At 55.8% G+C, this 25,052-nt stretch overlaps 11 protein-coding genes across 11 annotated transcripts; 6 read left to right on the plus strand and 5 right to left on the minus strand.

Annotated features, from left to right (window-relative positions):
• The first annotated feature begins 622 nt into the window (after positions 1-622).
• On the plus strand, positions 623-2,584 carry F5Z01DRAFT_157678 (aspartate aminotransferase). The gene is made up of 3 exons (XM_046257777.1): positions 623-1,077; positions 1,152-1,211; positions 1,352-2,584. The coding sequence occupies exons 1-3, from the start codon at positions 847-849 to the stop codon at positions 2,420-2,422; spliced, it is 1,362 nt and encodes a 453-aa protein (XP_046117165.1). The 5' UTR covers positions 623-846; the 3' UTR covers positions 2,423-2,584.
• Positions 2,585-2,595: 11 nt separating this feature from the next.
• On the minus strand, positions 2,596-4,489 carry F5Z01DRAFT_688697 (uncharacterized protein; the record flags this gene model as incomplete). Its single annotated transcript, XM_046266056.1, has 2 exons — positions 2,596-4,290; positions 4,358-4,489. 2 exons carry the CDS (start codon positions 4,487-4,489, stop codon positions 2,815-2,817), a joined length of 1,608 nt encoding a protein of 535 aa, XP_046117166.1. The 3' UTR covers positions 2,596-2,814.
• Positions 4,490-5,823: 1,334 nt separating this feature from the next.
• Positions 5,824-9,945, plus strand: F5Z01DRAFT_624283 (cytochrome P450; the record flags this gene model as incomplete). The annotated part of the gene is made up of 7 exons (XM_046261369.1): positions 5,824-6,070; positions 6,148-7,336; positions 7,412-7,573; positions 7,637-7,780; positions 8,482-8,668; positions 8,846-9,416; positions 9,482-9,945. 7 exons carry the CDS (start codon positions 5,824-5,826, stop codon positions 9,943-9,945), a joined length of 2,964 nt encoding a protein of 987 aa, XP_046117167.1.
• Positions 9,946-10,771: 826 nt separating this feature from the next.
• F5Z01DRAFT_658291 (uncharacterized protein) lies at positions 10,772-12,943 on the plus strand. The gene has a single exon (XM_046263689.1). The coding sequence runs from the start codon at positions 10,853-10,855 to the stop codon at positions 12,848-12,850; it is 1,998 nt and encodes a 665-aa protein (XP_046117168.1). The 5' UTR covers positions 10,772-10,852; the 3' UTR covers positions 12,851-12,943.
• A 250-nt stretch (positions 12,944-13,193) lies between these two features.
• F5Z01DRAFT_624045 (family 39 glycosyltransferase) lies at positions 13,194-15,602 on the minus strand (the record flags this gene model as incomplete). The annotated part of the gene is made up of 3 exons (XM_046261354.1): positions 13,194-13,611; positions 13,651-15,290; positions 15,342-15,602. 3 exons carry the CDS (start codon positions 15,600-15,602, stop codon positions 13,194-13,196), a joined length of 2,319 nt encoding a protein of 772 aa, XP_046117169.1.
• Positions 15,603-16,075: 473 nt separating this feature from the next.
• On the plus strand, positions 16,076-17,227 carry F5Z01DRAFT_159466 (Endoribonuclease L-PSP/chorismate mutase-like protein). The gene is made up of 4 exons (XM_046257783.1): positions 16,076-16,386; positions 16,533-16,618; positions 16,675-16,878; positions 16,932-17,227. Exons 2-4 carry the CDS (start codon positions 16,559-16,561, stop codon positions 17,046-17,048), a joined length of 381 nt encoding a protein of 126 aa, XP_046117170.1. The 5' UTR covers positions 16,076-16,386; positions 16,533-16,558; the 3' UTR covers positions 17,049-17,227.
• A 93-nt stretch (positions 17,228-17,320) lies between these two features.
• On the minus strand, positions 17,321-18,467 carry F5Z01DRAFT_624243 (WD40-repeat-containing domain protein; the record flags this gene model as incomplete). The annotated part of the gene is made up of 2 exons (XM_046261367.1): positions 17,321-17,361; positions 17,414-18,467. 2 exons carry the CDS (start codon positions 18,465-18,467, stop codon positions 17,321-17,323), a joined length of 1,095 nt encoding a protein of 364 aa, XP_046117171.1.
• Positions 18,468-18,641: 174 nt separating this feature from the next.
• On the plus strand, positions 18,642-19,680 carry F5Z01DRAFT_159468 (uncharacterized protein). Its single transcript, XM_046257784.1, has 3 exons — positions 18,642-18,898; positions 18,947-19,163; positions 19,223-19,680. Exons 1-3 carry the CDS (start codon positions 18,816-18,818, stop codon positions 19,529-19,531), a joined length of 609 nt encoding a protein of 202 aa, XP_046117172.1. The 5' UTR covers positions 18,642-18,815; the 3' UTR covers positions 19,532-19,680.
• On the minus strand, positions 19,141-20,593 carry F5Z01DRAFT_658303 (autophagy-like protein 3). Its single transcript, XM_046263690.1, has 3 exons — positions 20,120-20,593; positions 19,850-20,071; positions 19,141-19,764 (listed from the first exon to the last, which is right to left on the minus strand). The coding sequence occupies exons 1-3, from the start codon at positions 20,438-20,440 to the stop codon at positions 19,582-19,584; spliced, it is 726 nt and encodes a 241-aa protein (XP_046117173.1). The 5' UTR covers positions 20,441-20,593; the 3' UTR covers positions 19,141-19,581.
• Positions 20,594-21,215: 622 nt separating this feature from the next.
• Positions 21,216-23,206, plus strand: F5Z01DRAFT_682078 (glycoside hydrolase family 47 protein; the record flags this gene model as incomplete). Its single annotated transcript, XM_046265739.1, has 3 exons — positions 21,216-21,314; positions 21,357-22,973; positions 23,021-23,206. 3 exons carry the CDS (start codon positions 21,216-21,218, stop codon positions 23,204-23,206), a joined length of 1,902 nt encoding a protein of 633 aa, XP_046117174.1.
• A 184-nt stretch (positions 23,207-23,390) lies between these two features.
• On the minus strand, positions 23,391-24,179 carry F5Z01DRAFT_637507 (uncharacterized protein; the record flags this gene model as incomplete). Its single annotated transcript, XM_046262291.1, has 1 exon — positions 23,391-24,179. The coding sequence occupies one exon, from the start codon at positions 24,177-24,179 to the stop codon at positions 23,391-23,393; it is 789 nt and encodes a 262-aa protein (XP_046117175.1).
• Between the last annotated feature and the right edge of the window lie 873 nt (positions 24,180-25,052).

The following is a 25,052-nucleotide window of genomic DNA, read 5'->3' on the forward strand; positions in this document are numbered from 1 at the left end:
GTGGTGACTTGCAATGCGGCATTCATGTGACTGACACTTGAGAATCATCTGGTCAATGAAAGTCAGGAAGAGCCATCTCGTAGGAGCAAGACTGATGCGACCAAAAGGCCACACGTGTCATGGTTTCTAGGTGCTCGGTGCGTCTCCGCGTGGTGAATGATTTGTACCGGGTGAACCGAAGGCCTCGGCTCCACCAAGCTGGTCTGGGGTATAATAAAGCGACCGGATTCCGGTCGGCAGCGAGACGTAACGAGTACAAGTATACCTCGAACACCAAGACGAGGCTGGCCTTCGATATTTTTTTAGGTATCCCAGCGGCCGACTATCCTCCTCATCCACAAACTACACGATTGATCCCTCACAAGCAGCATTTGTTCGCCTCGCCCTACTCGGATTGAAGCCTGAGACAGAGCCTGTTATCACGCGTCCTGGCACAGCGTTCCTCACAGGGACTGGACCGATTGCCCCCCCAGAGGAAAAAGTCAGACAGTCACCAGAGCCGTCGACGTGCAGCTGCATCCTTATCCATTACGTGAACCTTGGCGACGGATCCTTGGAAGGGAGCGCATTTCAGGCACAAAGCTGGGCTGTGCTAGCTGCATCACAAGTTTAACAGCCCCAATCGCTGCGCGCGGATTGACCTGGCCGAACCCATCAGTTTGGTCATCGCTTCAACGAACGGACCCGTGTCCGGCCCAGCTCCGAACTCACTAAATAAGGTACCTACGGAGTACTGACTGGAGGCTACTGCCACTGGTAGACTCAGTTACCCCAAGGCCGCGCCAGACAATCACCCCACATTCTTCCTCGCCGCCCAGCGCAACCGCAACGAGGGCAGTCGCAAAGATGCCCGTCAGCTCCCCACCTTCGAGTCAAGGTGCTTCGAGTACTTCAGACTCTGCTGCCGCTGGTTCTTCTCCCATCTCCCGTCTGAACAACATTGCCAGTCACATTGCGCCCAAGATGGCTTCCACAACCAATTTCCCATCGGACGTTGTCCCCCAAGCGCCTGAGGACCCTCTCTTTGGTCTGATGGCCGCTTTTCGGGCGGATGAAAGTCCAGACAAGGTGGACTTGGTAAGTCACTCCCTGACATTCGACCTTGTTTGTCCTCAATGCGAGACGGATCATTTCTAACTGTGAGCTCGTAGGGTATCGGCGCCTATCGCGACGACAACGCAAAACCCTGGATACTGCCAGTCGTCAAGAAGGTACGGCTATCTCTCCCTATCTGTCGCTGAGAGTCCCATCACGCGATCATGACCTCTCCCTCGCTTAGAGACCCCTGCCCCACCGAACTCCCCGAACTACGACCGGTCTCGCGACATGTCCATGCTGACAAGTATCATAGGCGGATGAGATTCTCCGAAACGACCCCGACCTGAATCACGAGTATGCGCCGATTGCTGGTATCCAGAGCTTCACGTCCAAGGCCGCCGAGCTCATGCTTGGTGCCGATTCGCCCGCTCTCAAGGAGAAGCGCTCTGCGTCTATCCAGACCATCTCTGGCACAGGCGCCGTCCACCTGGGCGCTCTCTTCCTCGCCAAGTTCTTCAAGGGTAACCGTACTGTCTACGTCTCGAACCCTACCTGGGCGAATCACCACCAGATCTTCAGCAACGTCGGCATTCCCACGAAACAGTACCCTTACTTTGACAAGAAGACCAAGGGCCTCGACTTTGAGGGCATGAAGAATGCCATCAAAGATGCACCCGAGAGATCAATCATTCTGCTTCACCCGTGTGCCCATAACCCCACCGGCGTCGACCCGACCCTTGACCAGTGGAAAGAGCTCGCCGAGGTGATCCGTTCCAAGAACCACTTCCCCTTCTTCGATTCGGCGTACCAGGGCTTCGCCTCGGGCAACCTGGCCCGCGATGCGGCGTCTGTTCGCTATTTCATTGAACAAGGTTTCGAGCTCTTGATCGCTCAGAGCTTTGCCAAGAACTTTGGTCTCTATGGCGAGCGTGCTGGTTGTTTCCACGCTGTCACTGCTCCCGGGCCAGATGCTCAGACCACCATCAGCCGCATAGCCTCTCAACTCGCTATCCTCCAGCGCTCTGAGATCTCCAACCCACCTCTGTACGGTGCGCGCATCGTCAGCCTTGTCTTGAATGACGCCAAGCTGTTTGCTGAATGGGAGGACAATCTGACCACCATGTCTGGCCGCATCAAGGACATGCGCAATTCTCTGAGGGCCAAACTCGAGGAGCTCGGCACACCAGGCACCTGGAACCACATCACGGACCAGATCGGCATGTTCAGCTTCACTGGGTTGACCGAGGAGCAGGTGATGCGCTTGCGCAAAGAGTCGCACATCTACATGACCAAGAACGGTCGTATCAGCATGGCGGGTCTGAACACAAAGAACATTGATTACTTTGCAAAGGCCGTCCACGCCGTGGTGTCGAGCAGCAGCTGATGCAAGTGTCGCAAGTGGGAGTTATTTAGAGACCTGTTGAGCAAGTATGTACTTTAGCGTCGTACGCCATTATCTTTGTAGAGGTCAATAGGACTGGACTTGTGCTAGGACTGTCTTTGGTGGCCGAGAGGCTGCTATCTATAGTAGACTGCTGTAAATTTGTCGATGGTTGTGCCTAGCATCAGGACTTGAATACCAGAAATTGCCACGACACCCCTGGTTCTGCTAACTTTTCTGAGAGGTTTACAAATCAAATCCATCTTGACGAAGAAGTACACATGACGCCCGCGCATCCACAGCATAACTAGATTCGTCTCGTACACATGTCGATTCGTTTTTTCTCCTCATGCGCTCGTTTCGTTGGCATCATAACACGTACATACAGAAGAGGCTTACAACTCCTCTTTAGCTCTCTGCTCAGCCTCGGGCTCGCCAACGAGAACAGCTTCCTCGACCACGATATCCTCCGAAATAACCGAAGACTCCTTTGTCCCATCATATACAAGAGAATCACCCGTCTCCATGAGCACTGACTGGTCCTCCTGCATCAGCACGGGGGGCTGGTGCTCCGGCGATCGAAGCGTCCCGTGCCACGAAGGCAGGACCTTATGAATGTGCAGAATCGGCTTCGCGTTTCCGTACATCTCCATGAAGCCTTGCCAGACAACAGCCATGGCCAGAACCATTAGTGTAAGAGTGATGATGAGGGGCTTGGGGCTCGGGTGCTGCGGCTTCATGTCAACGACGTACCGCGTGGCACGCGGCGGGCCGTTCTTGTTACGTTTCACCGTGTCAATGTAGCGTTTCAGAGGGATGCTGTAGACCTCCACCTTGAACTGGACAGACGTGCTGGCGAGTTTGATAAACTGCGGCCTTAGGTGTGTCTTGGGCGTGACAAAGGTGGAGAAGGCGAGGCGGGTGACCTGGCCGCCGTTGTGCGCGTTCTGTATCGTGTAAAAGGGCAGCAGCTGGCGCAGCAGCTTGAGGTTCCCCTCGCTGATGAGGTCGACGGTGAAGAGGGAGATGGACGAGTCGCTGCCGGTGACGGCGATGACAAACTGCGTCTCCGAGACGGCGGTGTCGGGCGAAGGGGGCGGACTGAGGTTGGTGACGGCCATGGAGAGCGTCGTGACCTTTCTCGAGATCTTGGCCGAGACGGCGAGGCGTGCCGACTCTTCCCCGGGTCCGGGGAGACGAAGGCCCTGCAGCACGATGCCGCCGGCCTTGGGCAGGTTCGAGACGGCGAGGACAAAGTCGGGCGTCAGGAAGCGTAGGAAACGGAACTCGGGCAGGACACCGTTCTCCTCGTGCATCTGGTAGGCCAGCTCGGGGTCGCCATTCTCCTTGCCGACATTGACGACGTGGAGCTGATGCCGGTAGCAAAAGGCCACCTTGTACTGCGTGTCGCTGATCTGTATAATGTCCAAATCCTCCGCCTGGGTCGGCAGCTCCAGGAGCGCCTTGAGCTTGGGGTTCAAGCCGGCCGCGTCAAAGACGGCCAGCTCGTTGAGCTTGCCAAGCGCCGACGCCGTCACACCAAGGCCACCTGCCACGCGCAGTGACGGCTGATACGTGCCCGAGTCGGTGTCGCCGAGCATGGGCGTCCGCGAGGCTTCCGTCACGGCCACGGCAGCCGCCTTGTTCCCCGCCGACACACGCGCCTTGGCCTGCTCGACAGAAAAGGCACGCAGGTGCTGGTTCTTGCCCTCGGCGATGGCCTTGGGGCTCGAGTTGACGTTTGCGTAGACGCAGGTGGATTTGCCCTTGCGCGGGCCGACGGCGAGCGAAGCGACATTATCTTCTTCGCGGTCGAGCTTGAGTTCGCCGGATATCTGGATCTCGTCCTGGCTGGTGGTCTCTAGGACTGTCTGATGGGGGAGACGTGTTAGTTCCTGCTCCCGGCGCAAACGGGTCGAGGACGGTCAGGGTACGTACAAGTTTGTTGGGCACGTCTTTGCGCGGTCCGCCGCCACCACCGACTATGATGCGATTGGCATCCTGGGGATCGAAGTCGAGGGCGCAGATGGGGTAGTCGAGCGTGGTACGCGCGATGGGGAAGGGCGCCATTGTGGGCTCTGTGGGCTTGGGGAAGCCTCTGTACAGGTGTTGTGTTGTCGCGCGATCGGACTCGGTATGGCGCTGGGATTGTCGAACGAGCAAGGGAAGATGCTGGCACTGTTCCGCCGCGAGGACAAGTATGCCTTCTGCCAGGAACGGCCCGACTCAATTGAAGCTCGGCTCAGTGACGTTGGTGCAGGGGGCGGGGGCATCGAGGCGAGCAGCGTAGGGTAGGCAGGATTGGCCAGGCGACGAGGGAACGACGGCGGCCAATTCTCTCATGCACTGCTTCAAGGCCTCCCACCTTGGAGTCTGGACTGGCGACGGCCGGACACTTGAAAGGGAGAAACATGGTGTTTGTTTGTAGGTGAAGCATAGGTTATGACCAATGCCCTCTTCGTCCAGTGCCTTGGCATGCGAATGTTGCCCAGGTGCCGCCAAACCTTGGGCTGAAGAACATGGCAAGCCACCTGTGGCTGGAGGCTGAGCGAAACGGCCCTCTGAGGCTCTGACACGTGCGCGCTCAAGTCAAAGAAAAGTCCCTGCTCGGTCCATCGCTTAATTGATGATAACGGCCCAACCCCATTTCATCGCGCGAAACTGAAACGCGCTCGAGAAATCAAGGTGGCACCTCCATGTTTATTAGTGGGCAACGGGTTTCCTCTCCACGCAGCCAGCGCGCGCCAACCCCCGCTCCTGGTCAGAAGAAAATGGAACCCTGGCTATCAGGCGTATCATGGCGCCAGGGCCTGCCCACCAAGGTATCCAACGCGTGGCATTGGCCGGGGACCCTCACTCTAAAATACCGAAGGTTGCGTTCGCAGGCAAGTCATCGACTTTAAAGTTATTATCGTGCAAAGGCCCAGGAGTCCTTGCACAGGAACCGAGGCAGACGCAATCACGCAAGCACTCACCCAGGTGGGTAGTTTCCATCAAACCTCTGGGTATCCTTGCTTGGTACGAAAAACCTCACTCTCAGGGGCCTCGCGTAGCTATCTGCCGATGTCTGCCTGCAGTCCTGCACTGGAGCTGGAGTCCTGGAGACTGGACTCATGGAGCCCTGGGCCCTGGCCACCTGTAGCCGAGCAAGCCCCTGCCTGCATTGCATCTTCATCCACCGCTAACTTGATTATTAGTAGCTCCAATCGTCGACATGCGTGGAGTCTCCATGCAGACATTGCAGACTCGAGCAAGGACCTGAGCCAGCTGGAGCCGAGTCCAACAGACACGATGATTGATGAGGGGCACGAAAAATAATTAGAAAAGGCGTTTTGTGATTCCACTTCCACTCCTTCTGGCTCGAGATTATCACATCGCGAGACTCTTGACTGCTTGTTGCTGCCATGGCGCAGTCACCGTACGAGGCCGTTGCGCCGTATCTCAGTCTGGGCCGTGTCCTCCTCCTCTCCTGCGCCGGATGGATCGTCTTCAAGATCCTCCAGGCGCTGTACAACATCTCGCCCCTTCATCCCCTGAGCAAGGTGCCTGGCCCCAAGCTCACGGCGGCCACGTACTGGCCGGAATTCTACCATGATGTGATCCTGACTGGCCGGTTCACTCATGAGATCAAGAAGATGCACGACGAGTATGGTAGGTCTATGCAGTCATCATCACTCACTCACCTCGTGGCATGTGGCCCAATAGGCTGACTTGTATTACCTACCAAGGCCCCATTGTGCGCATCAACCCCCATGAGACGCATTGTGCCGACATGGCCTTTGCCGACGAGATCTATGCCATTGGCGGCCGCAAGCGCGACAAGCCAATCCACCAGATCAACGGCTCTGCTGTCGGCACCACCAATGGCTTTGGCACGCCGGACCACGACCTGCACCGCTCGCGCCGCGTGCCCGTGGCCAGGTTCTTCTCGCGTGCCATGATCGCACGCCTCGAGGGCGATCTCCACGATCTGGTCCAGAAGCTCTGCGATAAGCTGCTCGCTGAAGGGTCCAAGGCCACCGAGGGCGAAGGCAAGAAGAAGGAGCCGTTTGACATTGCGCACGCCTACAGCTGCTTCACCTCGGATGCCATCTTCAGCTACAGCTTTGGCGAGCCCCTCGGTCTGCTCTCGCGCGACGCGTGGACGCCCAATTTTCGCGAGGCGACGCTGGCCGTCCTCAAGCCCGTCTTCATCTTCCGCTTCTTCCCCTTTCTCATCGCCACCTCCCGGATGGGCAAGCATCTCGTGCCATACCTGCCCCCGGACGCCGCTCTGCTCATCCGCACCCTGCAGATCGACATACCCTCGCGCGTGTACAAGACCAAGCACGACCTGGACGCCGGCATCAGCTACGACCGCCCGACGGTCTTTGGGGACCTCCTGCAGTCGGAACTTGACGAGAGCGAGAAGAATCCCGAGCGCCTGGCGGACGAGGCTGTCGCTGTGGTGGGTGCCGGCACCGAGACGACGAGCTGGGCGTTGGCTGTGATCACGTTCCACCTCCTCTCGCAGCCTGCCATCATGGACAAGCTGCGCGCCGAGCTGTTGACCGTGGTGGACGACCCCCGTCACCTGCCCGCGTGGACCGTCCTCGAGAAGCTGCCGTACCTGGGCGCGGTCATCCAGGAGGGGCTGCGGTTGTCGTACGGTGTGTCGAGCCGCTCGGCGCGGACCCCGACGGAGGAGGACCTCGTCTACCGCGGTGAGTGGAACAAGAAGCCCATGGAGCTGGTCCTTCCCCGGGGCTATGCCATCGGCATGTCTGCCGCGATCACGCACCACGACGAGAGCATCTTTCCCGATTCGTACTCGTACATCCCCGAGCGTTGGCTGGACGAGAAGAACGAGTTCCGAAAGGACGTTGCGCATGGCATGATGGCCTTTTCCAAGGGCAGCCGCGCGTGTCTGGGCAAGAAGTGAGTATCCCCCAAGTATTCACGACACACTGTCATTGTTGGTAAATTGAATTGGTACTAACAGAGCTGGAACAGCCTGGCCCTTTGCGAGCTGCACCTGGCCCTCGCGGCTCTGGTATTGCGGGTGATGCCGCACATGCGACTCGTCGATACGACACAGGAGGATATCGCGTACGACCACGACATGTTTGTACCCATGGCGAAGAGCGGGAGCCGCGGCGTCAAGGTGCTCGTTGAGTAAAGTAGGCGGCGCATTGTCCGCGAGGAAGGGCGCTGGTGCTGCTGCCCGTACATAACTAGTACTAGAATCAATCAGGACGCGCCCTCGACGATCAGGCCGCAATGTACCCCGTTTTTGTCTCATGATACTATCCTCCTGCAGGCTGGCGAACCGGCTCGTGCCCTTCCCGAACCTTCAATCGGCGGTTCTGCTCTCTGCCTCTGGTCTGGAACTCTGGATGCCGACAGCGACGACAAGGGTAGCGATCCAAACGGTCGGCCAAGCCTCGAGGAATGATCCAGTCTAGGGCCTTGGTGCGTGTGGGCCGCTACTCGGGAGGTATCCGCCGCCGTCCAAGCCGTCCCCGAAGCCACAGACTCACTAATTAGACTGGCGTTGGGGTCACTACTGTAGACTAGCAACGGAAGCGGCGGCGGGAGTGTCAACCTGTGGTCAACATGCCTCTAATACCTATGCTCTCCGACAACGAGAACAAGGCTGGCTCGACAACGAACCATCGTACATGTGCCCAGAGCCCCGGCAACATGAAGACACGGAGGCGCCCCCTGGGGACGACGGCACACGGGGGGCGATGGCCACCTGCATGCATGCAATCAATCGGCCCCCTGCTACGTACCGTTCAAATTTTGACCCTGGCGGCCGCGGTCCACAATGTGCCAGCTGGGCAGCCCCTTGTCGTCGACAGCCAGCCATGCCCATCGCAAGGATCCGACGCCTTCACGCGGGATGGATTCGGGGAAGCGGGAATAAGTAATAGTCGATGCAGGAGTCTGTCCTGACAACTCTAATTACTATCCAAGATCCCTCTTCTCTCATGGCTCGCTTGCTGAAGTGGTGATTCTTCCTCCCCTTCTTCTCCCCCTCCTCCTCCTTTTACACTCTCGCCAACGTGCTCCATCATGAGCGGCACGTGGAACGACGACCTCGACCCTCGTCTTGGTATCATCACGCCCGTTGGCCTCCCGCTCGGCATCATCACGACCTCGAGCATCTTCCTCTTCTTCTCGCTCCTCTTTGCGGGCATACGGAGCCATGTCCGCTGGCAAGACCGCGTCTTTGGCTGGGATGATGGCCTCATGGTTGCCGGTACTGTGAGTGCTTCTTCGGCCCCTCGCTCTCCCTTTGTGAATCAAGGACGTCTCTATTCCCAGTCCCTTTGGCTCCGCGAACCTGGAGACCGGGCCAGGGATGGCACGGTTGGTTCGAGTCAAACTAGATATATATACTACATGCCGAAATGACATCTGGGCTGACAACCACCAACACAGATTGCCCACGTCGCTTCCGTCAGTGTAGGCATCGCAGGCCAACTGACAGGCATCGGCACGCGTGACGTGCATCTCAATCAATGGCGCTTCGAGGAGTCGATGAAGATCCACACCGTCTGGCTGCTCGCCTACTCGCTCGCCATGACCCTGATCAAGGCGTCCATCTGCATCACCCTGCGCCGCATCGCCGAGGCCAAGCGCTCGCTCCGCATCGTCGTCTGGATCCTCCTGGCCATCACCCTCGTCTCCTTCATCGCAGCCTTCGTCGGCACCGCGGTCCAGTGTATCCCCTTTGAGGCCCACTGGAGGCCGTACCTCGTCGACCAGGGCGACGCATGGTGCGCGCCCACCGTCATCTTCATCGTGCTCGGGTACATTGCCACCGTGTGCACCATTGTCACGGACGCGGCGCTCGTCGTCGTCCCGGGCATGCTGCTCTGGAAGACGCAGATGAAGATGCAGGCCAAGCTGCAGGTCATGGGTCTCATGTCCTTTGCCTCGCTGGCCTCACTCATCACTGTCGTCCGCATCCCGTACGTGCAGAAGTACGGCGGCCTCAAGGACAGGCACTGTGAGTCTTGCCTCCCCCCCTCGAGACTCGTTCACAAGGAGCTTCGTTGCTGACACGCTTCGCAGACTGGTGCGCCATGATTGTCTTCTGCTCCATCATCGAAAGCAGCATCGGTATCATCGCTTCCTCGTTCCCCTCGGTGCGCCGCTTCGTCCGGCGTCTGCGCAACAACGGCACGGATCCCACCGAGAACAACTACCAACCCAACACCGACGACATCATCACCTTTGGTGGCGGCGGCGGCGGCAGCGGTGGTGCTTCCTCGAAGCAGCAGGGCCGCGGCTCCAAGACTACGCGGAGCGCCTTCCACAACCCGACGGACGTGGGCATCAGTCTTACGACTGTCAAGGGACGCACCCACGGCGAGAAGTGGGAGAGGCTGAACGATGGGGACTCTGACAAGAGGGATCTGCTCCGGAAGGAGAGCGTCAAGGGGATACGGGCACAGTACACGTACACTGTCGAGGTGGAGGAGGACACAGATGGTAGCATGGACGCGAGATCAAAACCGCGGAGGAGCTTGGAGTGATCATTGAAACGAAAGAAAGATACATGTCCTCAGACATACGATCATTCCGTTCATGCGGCGAGGACCTCATCGATGGGGGAAGTATTTCCCACCGCAACTGGCCCACCATACATACGGCTCTCAGGCTGTCTGTGGCCATCGGTCAAGAGGATCGTGATTTCCTGCCACCTTCAGGCCTAGCTGACCGCCAGTGGGATTGTGGATTTTACAAGACTTCGCTCCATTCATGGGCGATACACGCGGCGGAAACGAGTCCACTACGCCAACGACGAGGAACAACGAGAGGGCTCTTGGCCTGTTCGTGTTCGTACCATACACGCTCGGGGCCTCATTGCTTTAAAAATCACGTCTAGGGGAGGCAGTCATCCTTGCTATCCAGGGAATAGCCTTTCACCTTTGACGGGGCTCTCACTGAGAATCAGTGTCCGCCTGAAGGAGTACCAGAACAGCATGAGGGAACAAGCGCTGTCGAGAAGAACAATTCTCTCCAAAACTCTTAGAGTCAGTGACTACTAGATACGAATTGAACCAATACGTACAAAATAGTTCCGTTGTTCCAGAACTAGTGCGTGCATCGGGACGGGACGGGACGTGCCTAGTATGGTTGTACTTTGTTCTGGTCTCCCCTTTGTTCAGGGGTAGGGAACTCGCAACGACTCCAGGCAACACCACCATAAACACCCAAGAACACTGAGGTAGATGATACCAGGCCTCAGTCAGAAATTCGATAGAATTAGAAATGTACATTTATACGGCCCAACGTCTTCTTTTTTTCTTGCCTTCTTCCACCATCCTACAAACAATCTGATATTACTTTACAACAAAACGTATACCGCAGCTGCTGATCTCTTAGCACTTCCAGACAAGGTACGTCTTCTCGTGTCGATAATACGGCCGCACTGTCGGTATGCCGTATTGGAACCTCTTCAAGGTCAAGAGGCGCAAGGCCCCATCGGCCGGTTCCGGTACATCAGACAGTGCAAGCACGTCTCCCCAACAGCCTGAGTCGCCTCCCCAAGAGCACGAAGGTCGAGCGAGTGGGGAACTATGGCGCAGCAGAGATGTCCGTGAGCATGATACTGCGCATCTGAATTCTCAACTGAGCAAGCTCTCAACGGACTTGTCTCCCCCCAGGAACGCCATGAGTCTCCCACGTTGCCGGCGCTCCAGTACGTCGGCTTCTTCTAACGATTCATCACTCTGGCTCCGGATGTTTAAGAATCGCTCCACCACACCACTCACCGTCAGAGAGCCTGCCAGTGCAGAGCTCTCATCGTCTTCCAGGATGGCCGGACGAGAGACGAGCATGGCTCGGAAGTCCGAGTCTGCCTCATCGTCTTCAGCAAGAAGCCCGGCTGACCAGCAGCCTGTCGAGCATCGACCTGTCGCATCAGTGCCAAAGCTTACGCGACAGATCAGCCGCCGGCCTCAGACGGTGGAAGAGAACCCCGAGGCAGGTCCTTCACGGTCCAGATCCTTCGACAGCCCACGCCGCCATCCGTTCAACGCAGAGTATCAAGGCGGCGATAGGAACCTCTTCAACATAGGTCTTGGCATCGACTTTAAGACAGGGCAGGAGTTCCTGCAACGGAGCAGAGACTTGCGCTTTGCGGATAGTATCCCCCAAGCTAGCTCCCTGAATTTCTACACCGATGTCGATGAAGGCTGGGACATCAACACTGGCATTGACGATGAAGATGAAGACTTGACATCCAAAGGTAAGTCGACTGCTCGCCCTGCAGCTCCCAAGCTCAACACACACGTCGATGATGACTGGGGTTCGATCCCCTACTTTGACGAGGATGATCAATCTACGCACACAAACGACGGTAAGGGAAAAGGCAAGGCCATCGAATACTCCGATGGCGATCAGCAGCACGACACGCGCAGGCGTTCCACTGTATTCGATGACGAAGACTATGGAGATGACGATAATGACGAACACGCGTGTCCCGAGTCAGAAACGGGATCCCTGGATGAATTCGCCAGTCAGTACCGCAAACAGATCATGCAAAAACGACGCCCCCGTCGACAGGCCTTCTCAGGCCATGAATCACTCAGAGCCGACACCCCACGCCTTCCAGACTGGTACGAGGAAGACTGGGGCGATAGAGACCGGGGCGAAGACGAAAAAGGCGCCGTCTCACCACCCTCAGACGATGAATTCACGGGGGCTGCTGACCCAGAGCCCGGGCCGCCATACGCGCCCTACTCGGAGCTCGGCCAGGAATGTCTCGAGGTGATCCGCAAGGGCCTCAGTCTTACCCCCGACTGCGAGCCGCGTCACGTAGAGGCCGTTCTGCTCAAGTCATGGATGCTTGTCAAGCACATGTACAGCCAGACCCTGCCCGCCAGGAACCTGGACCCCTTCCACAAGGGCTACCTTGGTCGTGAGACGCGTGTCCGAAGCCCTAGAAACCGTGTGCACAACGAGATGTTGGCCGAGCACATTGACGAGATATACTGGGAGAGCCCGATGCTCAGGAACCTTGTCCGAGATGACAATCCTCACGACGGACTGAATGCGCTTCGCTCTAGCTTCATTCAGGGCGAGCGGATCCGCGGATCTGAGATCATGCTTCGTCGTGTCATCGAGTGCAAGCCCGACTTTAAAGATAGTCAAATGGCGCATTGGAACCAGTATGTGGCCAAGCGTCGGGCACGTCCCCAGTCTACACTCCGCAACGTCGTCGACGCTGATGATGCACATGAGCCGGAAAAGGCGTTGATGCCGAAGAGGGCTCCCATGAATCTTAACTCTGTGCATGCACAGTTGCTCGCGGACAGAAAGTGGGCCACCCGAGCATGTGAACAAGGTAGGTCTCCTGCTGGTGCGGCGCAAGATGGACCTGGTGCCGAGCCAACAGATGAAGCAGCTAGTATCGACCCTGATGTCCAGTCATAGGTCGACCGAGATGAGAAGAGTAGACGGATGGTACTGAGGAGAGGAGACGGATGGTATTGACCCCGTTTCTGTCCCTTAGACCCTGTCCTTTGCGCCATCAGCAGGCATGAATGGAGAACGCACCGTAAAGGACCTCTTGGAGACAGCATTGTAGACATTATCATAAATTACAAGATATCATTACTCGCGCCTATCTGCTATAAGCCGCCCCTCGCTACTTGTAATGAGATCTCTCGACATTCCATAGCCCTGATGTGACTCCAAGACATAGTTAACCTTGCTAAACTTTTCTTTGACCCCCACTGCCACCCATATCATACATTGTCGTCGATTGTGACTCCATTTATTTCGCAAAGTGGAGATCGTAGCCGAGCCATTTCCTCATCTTCACCTGGTCGACGGACAAGCCGGGGTAGCCGTAGGTCAATGGAAGGAAAAAGTACCATCCCGCAATGGCAACCGCCAGAATCACCAGGGCAGCCGCCCAGGCACTCTTCATGCTCTGGCCGCCGTATCGCTCACGGGCAGTGACATGCTTCTTGGGCCCACTGCCCTTTCCGTAGACGGTCTCCTCGTCCACGGGCTCGGTGTTGAAGATGAACTCGACCAGGGCGCCAGTTACCAAGCAGGAGGCTACATGTGCTGGAAGGTAATGATGCAAGAAGAGTTGACGACCCATGAGGAAGAAGGGGAAGTAATGAGTAGCCCACGCCAGGAAAAAGAAGCCCGTAGAGTTGTAAAGCCTCGAGCGAGTGCCTGTACTGATTAGCAGATATTACCCGTGTTAGCGAATCCTCAACTTACGTTTGTCCAAAGCATCAACACCACGGCGCAGAGACACCTGATCAGCAGCAATGATACCTGCGTACACTGCCAACAAACTGCTGGCTAGCCACCAACCAAAAGGATTGCCCAGGAAGTAGATTTGCTGGCGAGTCTCGCTTTGTGTCCAGAAGCTGACGCCGCGGAGCAGGAATGGCCACTGGTAGGGGTGGCTAGAGTACGGGTGGCTGCTGGTGAGCTTGCTGTTGTGGTAAAACATGGCCCTCTGCAGCTCAAACCACTTGCGAAGGAAGGGCATAGACTTGACCTTCTTCTCCGGCTTGTTGCGCCTTGCGTCTCCCTCGGGAATGGAGGGGATATCCTCCACAAACCACACGTTGGAGCTGGCAGCAATCTGCTTGTTGCCGTTGATCTCTTGCTGCTTATAGGCCCATTCCGGCAGAGGTTTGGTATGCGTCCACATGGCGACCTTGCTCGGGTTGTGGATAAGCTTGAAATGGGTAGCAACGGACTTGAAGTTGGTCTTCTTCTTGCCGTGCTCGATTCGGACCTCAAAGACAGTGTCGTTCTGGCGCTTGCCCAGAGCATCCTCCAGGGAAACACAGGTGAATTCCTGGTTAGTGGGGTACGAAGGCGAGGCAACGTCGTGGGACAGCAGGATCGTGTCAGTGGCCACGTGCCTGAGGCGCACAAGGTCGTGGTTCATGACGTTGCGGCCCTTCTTCTCGTCACCATCCAGGGGCAGGATCTGCCAGTAGTTGTTCGTATCGTTGAAGGGGTATCCAGTCACCTGCTGTCCCTGGCTGGACACGCGACCATCGTCGTAGCGCAAGGGGTACTTGTCCTCATGGCTGTGCAAATAGGCCTTGGTCTCTTTGTGTCTGATGGTAAGATCATCCCAGTACTGAACGTCCAAGGCGTTGGCAAGCATCATGTTGTCGCTGAGGGTCTCCTGGAACTCTGGGGTCATAAAGTCGTCTCCAGGGCCGGAGCGGCTGAGGATCGTGAAGTGGACCTGGAACCAGAAGAGGTAAAACATGAAAGGCAACACAATGAGGCCAATTGCACGCGCCGCAAAGTGCTTGCCAAACTCTGGCAGGCTCAAAGCGCCTCCTGGACGCTTGATGTCGAGGAGCTCCCAGAGGTCGATGACGACGGCAGCGCCAATCGTGACAAAGGCGAAGAGACCAACGTACTTTGTCGAGATATCGCAGGACAAAGCAAATCCGGTCAAGATCAACCATTTCCACCACTTCCGGCTGAAGGGCTCGTGGCGTCGTTTGTAGAACTTGATGTAGAACAGAAGACTACAGACCATGGCAAGGACAAGGGTCGCGTCCAGGAGGATCAGGCGAGTCTGGCCAATGTGGGCGTTGTCCAGGAGGACGAGACCAGCAGCGACAATGCAGGCGGGCAGGCTGTAACCAGACTCCCACATGATCAAGTAGCTCACAGACACAGTCAGAGCTCCAAGAATAGCCGGCAACGCACGGTACGCGACGTAGGGCACCTTGTTATCGATGTAAGAGTCGCCAATGTTGTCAAAATGGAACCGCCCGTCGTATCCGACAAGCCAGCCCATGAAGGCAAATAGGAGCTTGGCAAACGGAGGGTGGACATCGAAGAAGTAGGTACGCTCGAGATAGTAAGAGGCAAACTACAGATTTGTCAGTCTTCAAGCAACTTGATGAATGCGTGCACAACGAACCTTGCCAAAGTGAACCTCATCGAAGACGACCTCGTTGGGGTGGCTGATACCCCAGAATCGCGTCACAAAGGCGAGAACGGTGATGATGACAAAGGCAATTTGATAATCGCGCTCCTTGTCTGTCTTCACCCTCTGCTGGGACGCCTTGGCCAGCTTGTCCATCTCAGTCTCGATTGCGGCAGCCACATCGGTCGTCTTCTTGTTGGTGGAGGCCACGTTCCTCTGGCGCAGGCTGCCCTGCGGCGTCGAAGAGCGCGCCATTGTGGGCTATGTGATGTTCAGAACCACAGCTACACTGCGCTCGAACGCTGTCAGTCAGCAAGTGCGTCTCGATGGGCTAGTTGATGGTGGGTTCGGTGTTGGCAGCTGGAGTGGAAGCTTTCGAGGAGCTCCAAACCTGGGTAAGACGTGACACTTGGCAGAGGACTTGGAAGCAAGAGAAGATGGGGGAAACGCACGTTAATCGCAGGCCGCGCTCGGCTGCCTACTGCCCAGGTAGGAAAAAGGCGTACAAGAAAGAAAGGAAAGGGTTAATGAAGGGAGTAGAGTAAAGCCAACGCAAGCAACGACGTTGAAGGGTGGGAAACCGACGCGCTAGCGAGAGCCTCCTTTTCGGTTGCTGGCGACGACGTGTACAGATCTCTTGGGCTTAGGTAGGGGAGGTACGTACCTTCTCCCAGGGGTCCGAGTCTACGTCGGCGCCCCACTCAGGGGAACTGATGCTTACCCTGTATCGCAAGCACATCGTCTCCTAACCAAGCACGTACAGTTGTCCATAAAGAGCCATCATAGCTCTCAATGGCATCGGCAGCCCAGTGGAATCCATTAGTCTATCTGAAAGATCTACGTACATGGGTAGGTAGCTTGTCAAATTAACAGGGACTGAGTCCGCCAACGATCGACACGAGAGCTCGGCGCCCCTCCCCCCCCGAACCATGGCATGACGGCAGGCGGGGCAGCGCCGATGCCCGGAGCTTCCTCTGAGCTCCAGTCCATCGTCCGAGCAGCCCATGCTCCAAGCCAGTAACATTCAATTCGAAAGGCGGTACAGTCACTCGCACACTTCAATCTTACCAAGACATCTCTGACCAAGCACATTCACAGGTATGATCACCCCCACTACCCTACGGTCCTCCACTCGGGCTCTTCTCGTGGCCTCAAATCGCGCTCGTACATTCACACGTCTCCCAGCTCTACGTGTTCAATATCAATCCACAATGGCATCCGACCAGCAGATCATCTTCACCAAGGACGCCCCCGCGGCCCTGGGTCCCTATGTATGTTCAAGCCTCACAGGTCAATGCGAACAATATGTTACTGACACGGCACGCAGTCTCAAGCCATCAAGACCCCTTCCACTATCTACTGCTCGGGCCAGATTCCCTTGAAGCCTGACGGCACCTTTGTCGAGGGCTCCATTGCAGAGAAGACCGAGCAGTGCTGCAAGAACGTCAAGGCTGTCGTTGAGGCTGCTGGCTCATCCATGGGCAAGGTCGTCAAGACGACCGTCTTCCTCTCGGACATGGCCCACTTTGCGGTTCGTGTACCTGAACCCTGTGAGGAGATATTGAGACTGACGAAGATTCACAGGAGGTCAATGGCGAGTACGAGAAGTGGTTCTCGCACAAGCCTGCCCGCAGCTGTGTTGCCGTCAAGACCCTTCCCAAGAACGTTGACGTTGAGATTGAGGTTATCGCACTGCCTTAAGCACCAAAAAGATGATCAACATGGCTCGATACCTGCCTCACGCGTGCACAGTCTTCCGTACCAGTCTGACTAGCAATGCCGAAATTTAGCTCCTATCTTCTCAAGCTGCCCATCAGCAGTGCTACCCAGTCTTGGCGTGTAGCAAAGTAATGTGATAGAGTGTAACGAAAAACCGCCAGTCAACTGCATTGAAACATACACACGTCTACAAAACAATGCCCGGGACGGCGTTCATTGTCCTAACTATGCTGCTTTCTATCCACCGCCCGCGTCTAGATTGTCCAGACAACGACACGCCCATCGACACCGCTCGCTGCTCAAAGTTAGTATTTGAACTGCACATTGACGGACCGCAGGTCACTTACAGCTGAATTTGGCGACTCCGCTGCCAGAGGATTGGTAGGGGCGGATCATAGTGATGGTGTTCTGGTGGACAGTCTTGAGCTGAGTATCGTCCTTGCCCTTGCCCTTGAGATCCATCTGCTTGAACATCTTCAAAGCGGACTCCTCCCTCTGTTCGCCGCCAGCAGCCGAAGGACCTCTAGTATCCACGGCACCAGCGAGCTGCCAGCCTCCCTCGCCGCCCTGGAAGCGGAAAGCCTCGCAGTCGTATCCAGCAGCCACAATTTCGTCCTCGGACCTCCAGATCAAACTCTTGAAGGGAAGCAGCTGGGTCGAGATGGAAACCACGGCCTTCGGAGGCTGTTCAGGCGCACTGGGATAGACAACGGTGATACTGCTATCATGGGCCGCGAAGGCGAGGCTGTCGCCGCTAGGGGAGAATGCGACAGAGTGCACCCATCCGGCCGAGTTGTTCAGGAACTCGCCGCAGACAGTGTTGAAGGGCAGCCGGTCACCCCAGACAGTAGGCTCGGGGCGCTGGTCAACGCCCTTGATGTAGCTCGAGAACACACGCGCGTGAGCATCCGTCGAGCCAGCGGCGAGGAGCACCGAGTTAGGGTGCCAGTCGACACTGGTAATGGTGCTGCGGATAGGCTTCTTCAGGTGCTTTGACACCCACCAGTCGTTCTCCTCCTCGAAGTAGCAGACAGCGATGAGGCGGTCGCCAGAGCCAACGGCGAACTTGGACTCGTTGGGCGACCAACGAACAAAAGTAGCCGCGCGGCTGATGCGGAGCAGAACGAGGGTGGGCTTGTAGCCGGTCGGCGAAGGTTCCCAGACGAGGGCATTGCGGTCTTGCGAGCACGTCACAATGCGTCCAGTGCTGGGCGCAATGTCGACACTGGTCACGGTCTTGTCATGGCCCTTCAATTCATCCTGCAGCTTGAAGCTACTTCCAGACCGACCGTAGAGCTCGACCGAGGTGTCACGCGCGACAACGAGGGTTTGCTGGTCGGCCGAGAACGAGTGGTCTGCGATGGGATTGTGGAACAAGTGGTGCACCTCGGGGTTGGCCATATTGTCGGGTGTTTACTGCGATAGGAGGAGCTCTCAACTACCGCGAGCGTTAGGAGAAAGCGAGGAGCGTGGGTGGCAGTGTGAGGTTGGAGGGATGACGACGGCGGTCGTTGTTGCGGGATGGTGGGGCAAGCTCCAGCTCAAAGTCAAAGCTCGGACCACATCGAATTGCTGAGTCGGATCCAGCAAAAATCAACGACACCACGGCGAACGGAAGAAACCCTGTAGTACCAGCCACCAACCTACACCAGCCTTAGTAGTCCTGTTCGTCACGACCACTCCAAGCATTGCCGACAAGCTTCACCTGTATCCTACGCAAGGCATCTTCTCAATTCGTTCGAGCACACAATGGCGGCCGCGGCACCACCTCGCACTCTCGCGCCCAATGCTTCCCTCCCAGCCAAGGTCCAGTCGATACCACCGAATCAGACGTAAGTGCTACTGCTCATTGGGCCATGCGCTTCGCTAAGAGTAGTCAGACTATACATTACCAACTTGCCATCAAACAAGATACAGAAAGCCGATTTGCGGACCGCACTCTATATGCTCTTCTCCACATACGGTCCTGTCCTCGACGTTGTCGCGCTCATGACGATGAAGATGCGCGGTCAAGCACACGTCACATTCAGGGACGTTCAGGCGGCTACTCAGGCGATGCGATCACTTGATGGTCAACAGTTCCTCGGTCGGCCAATGGTAAGTCTATTGCATGACGTCTTGATCATAGGGCAGCAAGTCTGACGCGTTATCTACAGAAGATCCAATACGCCAAGAGCAAATCCGATTTCGTCAGCAAACTGGACGGCACGTTCAAAATCCCCAACATGTCCGGCGCCGCCGACGTTGAGCAGACCGAGCTGCAGCAGAGCATCTTCAACGCACCACCTCCCGGCGCGGCTGCGCCAGCCACCACTGGCAGCGGACTGCCTGCAAAGCCAGCTGCGGCCCCGGCTGATCAGCAGATGAAGGACGCCGAGACCGACGCACGAGGGCAGAAGCGAACACGCGACGACGAGGACAGTGACTCGGACGTGGCTATGGAAGAGGACAGCGACGACGAATGATCGCCCGAACCTTTGTGCACAGCAATCGGCGCGCCCTTACGCGCAGGCTTTCAAACAATGTCAACACCGTTTCGTGGGATCATTTCCATGGGCACGGCTAAACCAACACAAGCGCCTGTCAGCCCGATCCAAATCGTGAGATACTCCTCTCGCGAGCACTGAAAAGGAGCCATGTTCTCCCCTGTCAGGCAGGGGTGTATGAAGAAGCATGGCTCGCCATATACGGGGTGATGCTGCCTCAGACGTTAGTCGCCTGTGGTCCTCGTTGTTCACGGCCTCCCACTCATTAACCCTCTCTCACAGCGTGCAAATACTTACATCGATGGAAATACCCCCAACGCCGTTGAGGCTGCGAAGTCCTTGTTTGTACGGGTCCGGGACAAGGCGCCGGAACACAGTCTCTACATCGTACCGCGGCTCGCATGCCGGAAGACCATACAGTTGGAAATATAAGACAGGTACTTGATATGTTGGATGAAGCAGAATCTCATAGGTCACCCATCCGCCTTGATGTGCAGATGGAGACTTCTGTATGGCAGCCTTGATCTTGTCAGCTTGCGGCATCGTCGCGTGGAGTGAATATACTACCTGATCTGATGCCTCCATATCTCTCATCTCTTGATCGGCCTGTGGCATCCAGTGGTGTGTTCCTGAAACGCGCAAAGCTTCGAAATCGAGATCAATGTCGTCGTTGAAGGGTTCGAGTGGCTTCGTGATCTCGACACTGGTGCCTGGTGAACACCCATAATGGAAGTCATTTCCCCGCAGGCCCGTCCTTAATCGAAGCCTCCACTGCGCGCGCTTGAAGCCTAGAGTCGCCCGTCGGTACCTGCTATCTAGATGGTGGCAGGCTTCTTCAAACTCCTCTGCAGTCAATGAAGGATAATTGGCGATGTCAGGAGATCCCATGGTGATGATCGGATCATCCGCAACTCGTGATGCTCTGACCGCACTTCCTCTCAGAGTCACAATATTCTAGGCACAGAGATTTTGAGAACAGCAGTTCCTGAACTAGCTTTGTTCACCGACACTGCTCCCTCGTTTGCTTGACCTGTGCGAGGGGACGATGCAGAAGCCACAAGTGGATGAAGGACGGGGTTGATGGACCCTGGAATGCGATGCGCATCCCAATCCCGGTCCAGGTAACGTACGTACCAGGCTGGCACCCTTTGAAGCTGTCTTCGACGGACCGTGTGCGACCATGTTGATAGATACTTTACTTAGATTTCTGATCGCAGGCAATGTAATGAGGCACCGTTCCAATGCTACTATTCGCAAGTAGGCACCAGTGGTAACGTGTGCCCGTCGGGTCGCGATTTCCCAGGCGAAGGATGGCAGGTACCACCAGCTCACGACTCGGACGTGCTAAAGTGGGTGCAGCCAAGATTGTCAAGGTATTCTGTCCTCTTCGACATACAACATATCACCAATACCTTCATTGCATCTTGAGAGGCGTTCCGGTTTTTTTGTTTAAACATGACATAGGCCCATCTCATATCTTGGGCCTGCTGCATCGAGATTGCATCATTACTTCTATTCGATCCGCTGATGCCCATCACGAGCGCACGAACCGAGCCGCAACGCCCTTCGAACCCACGAATGCCAATTCGAGCTTGACTGGAGTCGGGCACAATTTAACAGCTTGGTTGGCTCAAGCGATAGGCATTGCCAGACCCTTGCCGCCATGGCGTTCAACGTTCCTCGCCATCTGCCAGACTTTGGAAGTCAAAATCGCGACCTTGAGGACCACGCATGGTCGTCTCTCCGGGGCGCCGGCGCCCGTGTGACGGGAATATTCGAAAAGGATTCGTTACCAATGTATAAGGACAAGCCCTTCACGTACACGCCGTCGTATAAGAATAGACCGTTATGGCGGAAAAAGAGGTTCTTCGGAGGCATCACCATGCTTGTGGTGTTTGCCCTGTACATGCTGGGATTCTGGTCAAGCCCCGAGGTCAAGTCAAAGCCAGCGACGGCCAAGTCAGCCTGGTCATGGATTGGCATGTCAAACTCGGACAAGGTCGACTGGGAAGAGAGGCGGCAGGCTGTCGTGGAAGCTTTCCAAGTCAGCTGGGATGCCTACGAGCGCTACGCATGGGGCTATGACGAATTTCACCCGGTCGCGAAGACGGGCAAGAATATGGCACCTCAGGGTCTCGGCTGGATCATCATTGACTCACTGGACACCATGATTCTGATGAATCAGACATCTCGCCTGCAACATGCGCGGCAGTGGATCTCCGAGAGTCTGACGTGGGAGCAAAACCAGGACGTGAGCACCTTTGAGACAACGATTCGCATGCTGGGTGGTTTGCTCTCGGCCCACTACCTACAGACCGAGTTTCCCAACCTCGCCCCTCTAGAGGAGGACGACGAAGGCGCGGCCGGGGAGGACCTCTATCTCGAGAAGGCCAAGGATCTTGCCGATCGTCTGCTGAGTGCTTTCGAGAGTCCTTCTGGCGTGCCATACTCAAGCGTCAATCTCGAAAAGTTCAAAGGCATTCCGTCGCACGACGATCAAGGCGCTGCCTCGACGGCCGAGGCATTGAGCGTGCAGCTAGAATTCAAGTACCTGGCCAAGCTGACGGGCGAGAAGTATTTCTGGGACAAAGTCGAAAAGGTCATGGAGATCGCTGACGACAACAATCCACGAGATGGATTGGTCCCAATCTACATGCACCCCATCAATGGCGAGTTCAAGGGCGAGAATATCCGCCTCGGCAGCCGTGGCGACTCATACTACGAATACTTAATCAAGCAATACTTGCAGACCAACAAGGAGGAACCCATCTATCAGGAGATGTGGAAGGAATCGCTGGCTGGTGTTCGCAAGCACCTGGTCACGTACACCGAGCCTTCCGGGTATACGATTATTGGCGAGCGTCCAAGTGGCCTCAACAAGGCACTGTCTCCCAAGATGGACCACCTGGTTTGCTTTTACCCGGGGACAATCGCGCTTGCTGTAACAGGCGGCTTGACGGAGGCCGAGGCCCGTAAGCTGCCAACGTGGTCACAGCAGGATGAGGATGACATGCAGCTTGCGCATGAGATCACACAGACCTGCTGGGGTATGTACAAGTACATGGCCACGGGTCTCGCCGCCGAGATCACATACTTCAACATTGCCAAACCGCCCCTGATGGACGGGCAGCCTCATAACGTTCCCCCAGCGACTTTCGACCCGGACCCCGACGCTAGCTGGCGCAAAGACTTTATTGTGAAGAACAATGACCAGCATAACCTCCAGCGTCCCGAGACATTGGAGAGTCTGTTCTATATGTGGCGTATCACAGGCGACATCAAATACCGAGAATGGGGATGGGAGATGTTCAAGTCCTTCCTCGAGTACGAAGCTGTCGAGGACAAGGGCGGCTTCACCGGCTTAGCCAACGCGAACACCATCCCACCACGCATCAAGGACAATATGGAGAGCTTCTGGATCGTGAGTCACTCTTATTCTCTTCCCACGGATCATGCTTACAATGACAGGCCGAATCCCTCAAGTATCTCTACTTGCTTTTCTCTGATGATGACTTGTTGCCCTTGGACAAGGTCGTCCTCAACACCGAGGGGCACCCTTTCCCCCGGTTCAGCATGGGGCCCCTTTTCTCAACAGGCTGGCAACGCAAGCCACGCGATGCCAATGGTGATCTCGTTGGCGAGCCTACGCCATGAGAGTGTAATGTTAGCGGGTTTGAGCGATGCACATAGGATTGTGAGACAATGTATATACTAGCCCGTTAGAAGCGATGTACAAACACGATGCGATTCATTATAGTATATTGTGAAGACGATGCATATGTAGGGATACTCGTGGTCGCTGTCCGGTCACTGCTTCGCTAACAGGGGTAATCCTCTATCAATCCTTCGTATCCTGTGAATTAACTGTTTGATCCGGACTTGGTGGCGGCAAATATACCACGCTGTCACCCCGCCAGACAACCACACAATTTGCTGACTTCGTCTCCGCAGGTTCCTCAACCTCCTTTTGACCAGATGACTGCCCCGTCTTCCGACGGTTCTGTTTATACTTGTAGGCACTCTGCGCAACCATAAGTGCTGGGTCGAAGACAGGAGCTTTGTCAGCTGCGAGATAGTCCCTCGGAGGTTGCTGGGCGTGTGAAGACGGCGTCAGAGCACAGTTCTCGTGGTCGCCTTGACAGCTTTGGCTGAGCTCTGAGCTCGAAGAGCCGTTGGTAGGCTTCACATCAGAAGAATCCGAGCGGAAGCTGTTGGCTTTGGCATTCAGCTTGGACTTTCCCTTGTTGTTTATCTCTGCCACAGAGACATTCTTTTCTTGCCAGATGGTGGCGCGCCCCTCGGTTGTGTCATCTTCGTGTTGTTGATGATGATTGGGCGCGCGAGGGTTTGCGGGAGGGTTGTTGGAAGTCATCCTTGGCAACATCAAGACTTCGCTCCTGTCAATACCTTGCAACACCTTAGCATAGGATAACATTGGATGGAGCATTGGTTTCCGGAGTTTCGATGGTGCTGCCTGATGATATAGTATTCCACTCTGTTGGGTCCTCGTGCGTGCGCTGCTGGTTGGCAGGAAAGAGCCCATGAAGTCTTTATAGGCGCGGTCTGGTAGAGTGAATGGCGTGAACTTGATGGGATCAAGTATGCTTTTCAATACCAACTGATTCATACTTCAAACAAAGAGAATGTGTGCGATGTGTTTGTGGTCCACGCGGGTGACCGGTGTCAATGGTGGCGCACTCTTCTGGCGCAGCCAATTTGTACTTTTTTTTTGTTGACACGTCTCAGTGAATGGTAGGCTTCATTCTGCTGGGAGGTGCTTTTATACAAGTAGTAAGTTGCCCAAATGTGCGTGTAGGCTTTGTTAGTGAAACGATCGCTCCTCCCCTTGAGCAAGGAGCGACGAGGGGCGGAGGCATGGCCAAAGCGTACCAAAAGTAGCCGACAAAAGTTTCATTGATAATTACTATCTACTAGTAATTGGTAGCCCGAAGTCTTTGTCCTTGGGTTGACAGATGGCAAGTCTTGGAGTCTGCGACATTCACATGGGCAGCAACCTGGAGGTGAGGATAGTCGCGATGTTGGGAGAAAAGGGGGACAGCATCGGGATTGAATAATTGAACTAATAAGGTCATCCGGTTCTTGGCTGCGAACATATGTAAAAATAGTGGCTCGAATCGATATGTGATTGGATTAATTGTCAAAACACGCTTTGAAGGTGGTTGAAGATCCTGCAGATGCATTGTGTTCGTTGACCGTCCGTCTGGTCGATGGCCCTGAAGGACGACATGAACTCTTGAAAGTCAAACCCTTTGTCAAGCCAGGCGTGGGGAGCAAGTGTCAGATAAAAGCTGTCTGTTCTTCGAGCGGTCTACAAAGTATTATTAGCACGCCACATATGCTCATACGAACAGAGCATCACATGCAAAGACCCTTTGAAGCCCTTCGGCTCAAGATCCAGGGGCTGGATACGGCGTTTACGAACACGGCCCGGTATAGTGGGTATCTCGAATTGCTAGCCTCTGCTCATGTTTGTGGAATT

The sequence above is a fragment of the Emericellopsis atlantica genome (assembly GCF_019669845.1).
Source record: "Emericellopsis atlantica unplaced genomic scaffold F5Z01scaffold_17, whole genome shotgun sequence".
Lineage (NCBI taxonomy): Eukaryota > Fungi > Ascomycota > Sordariomycetes > Hypocreales > Bionectriaceae > Emericellopsis > Emericellopsis atlantica.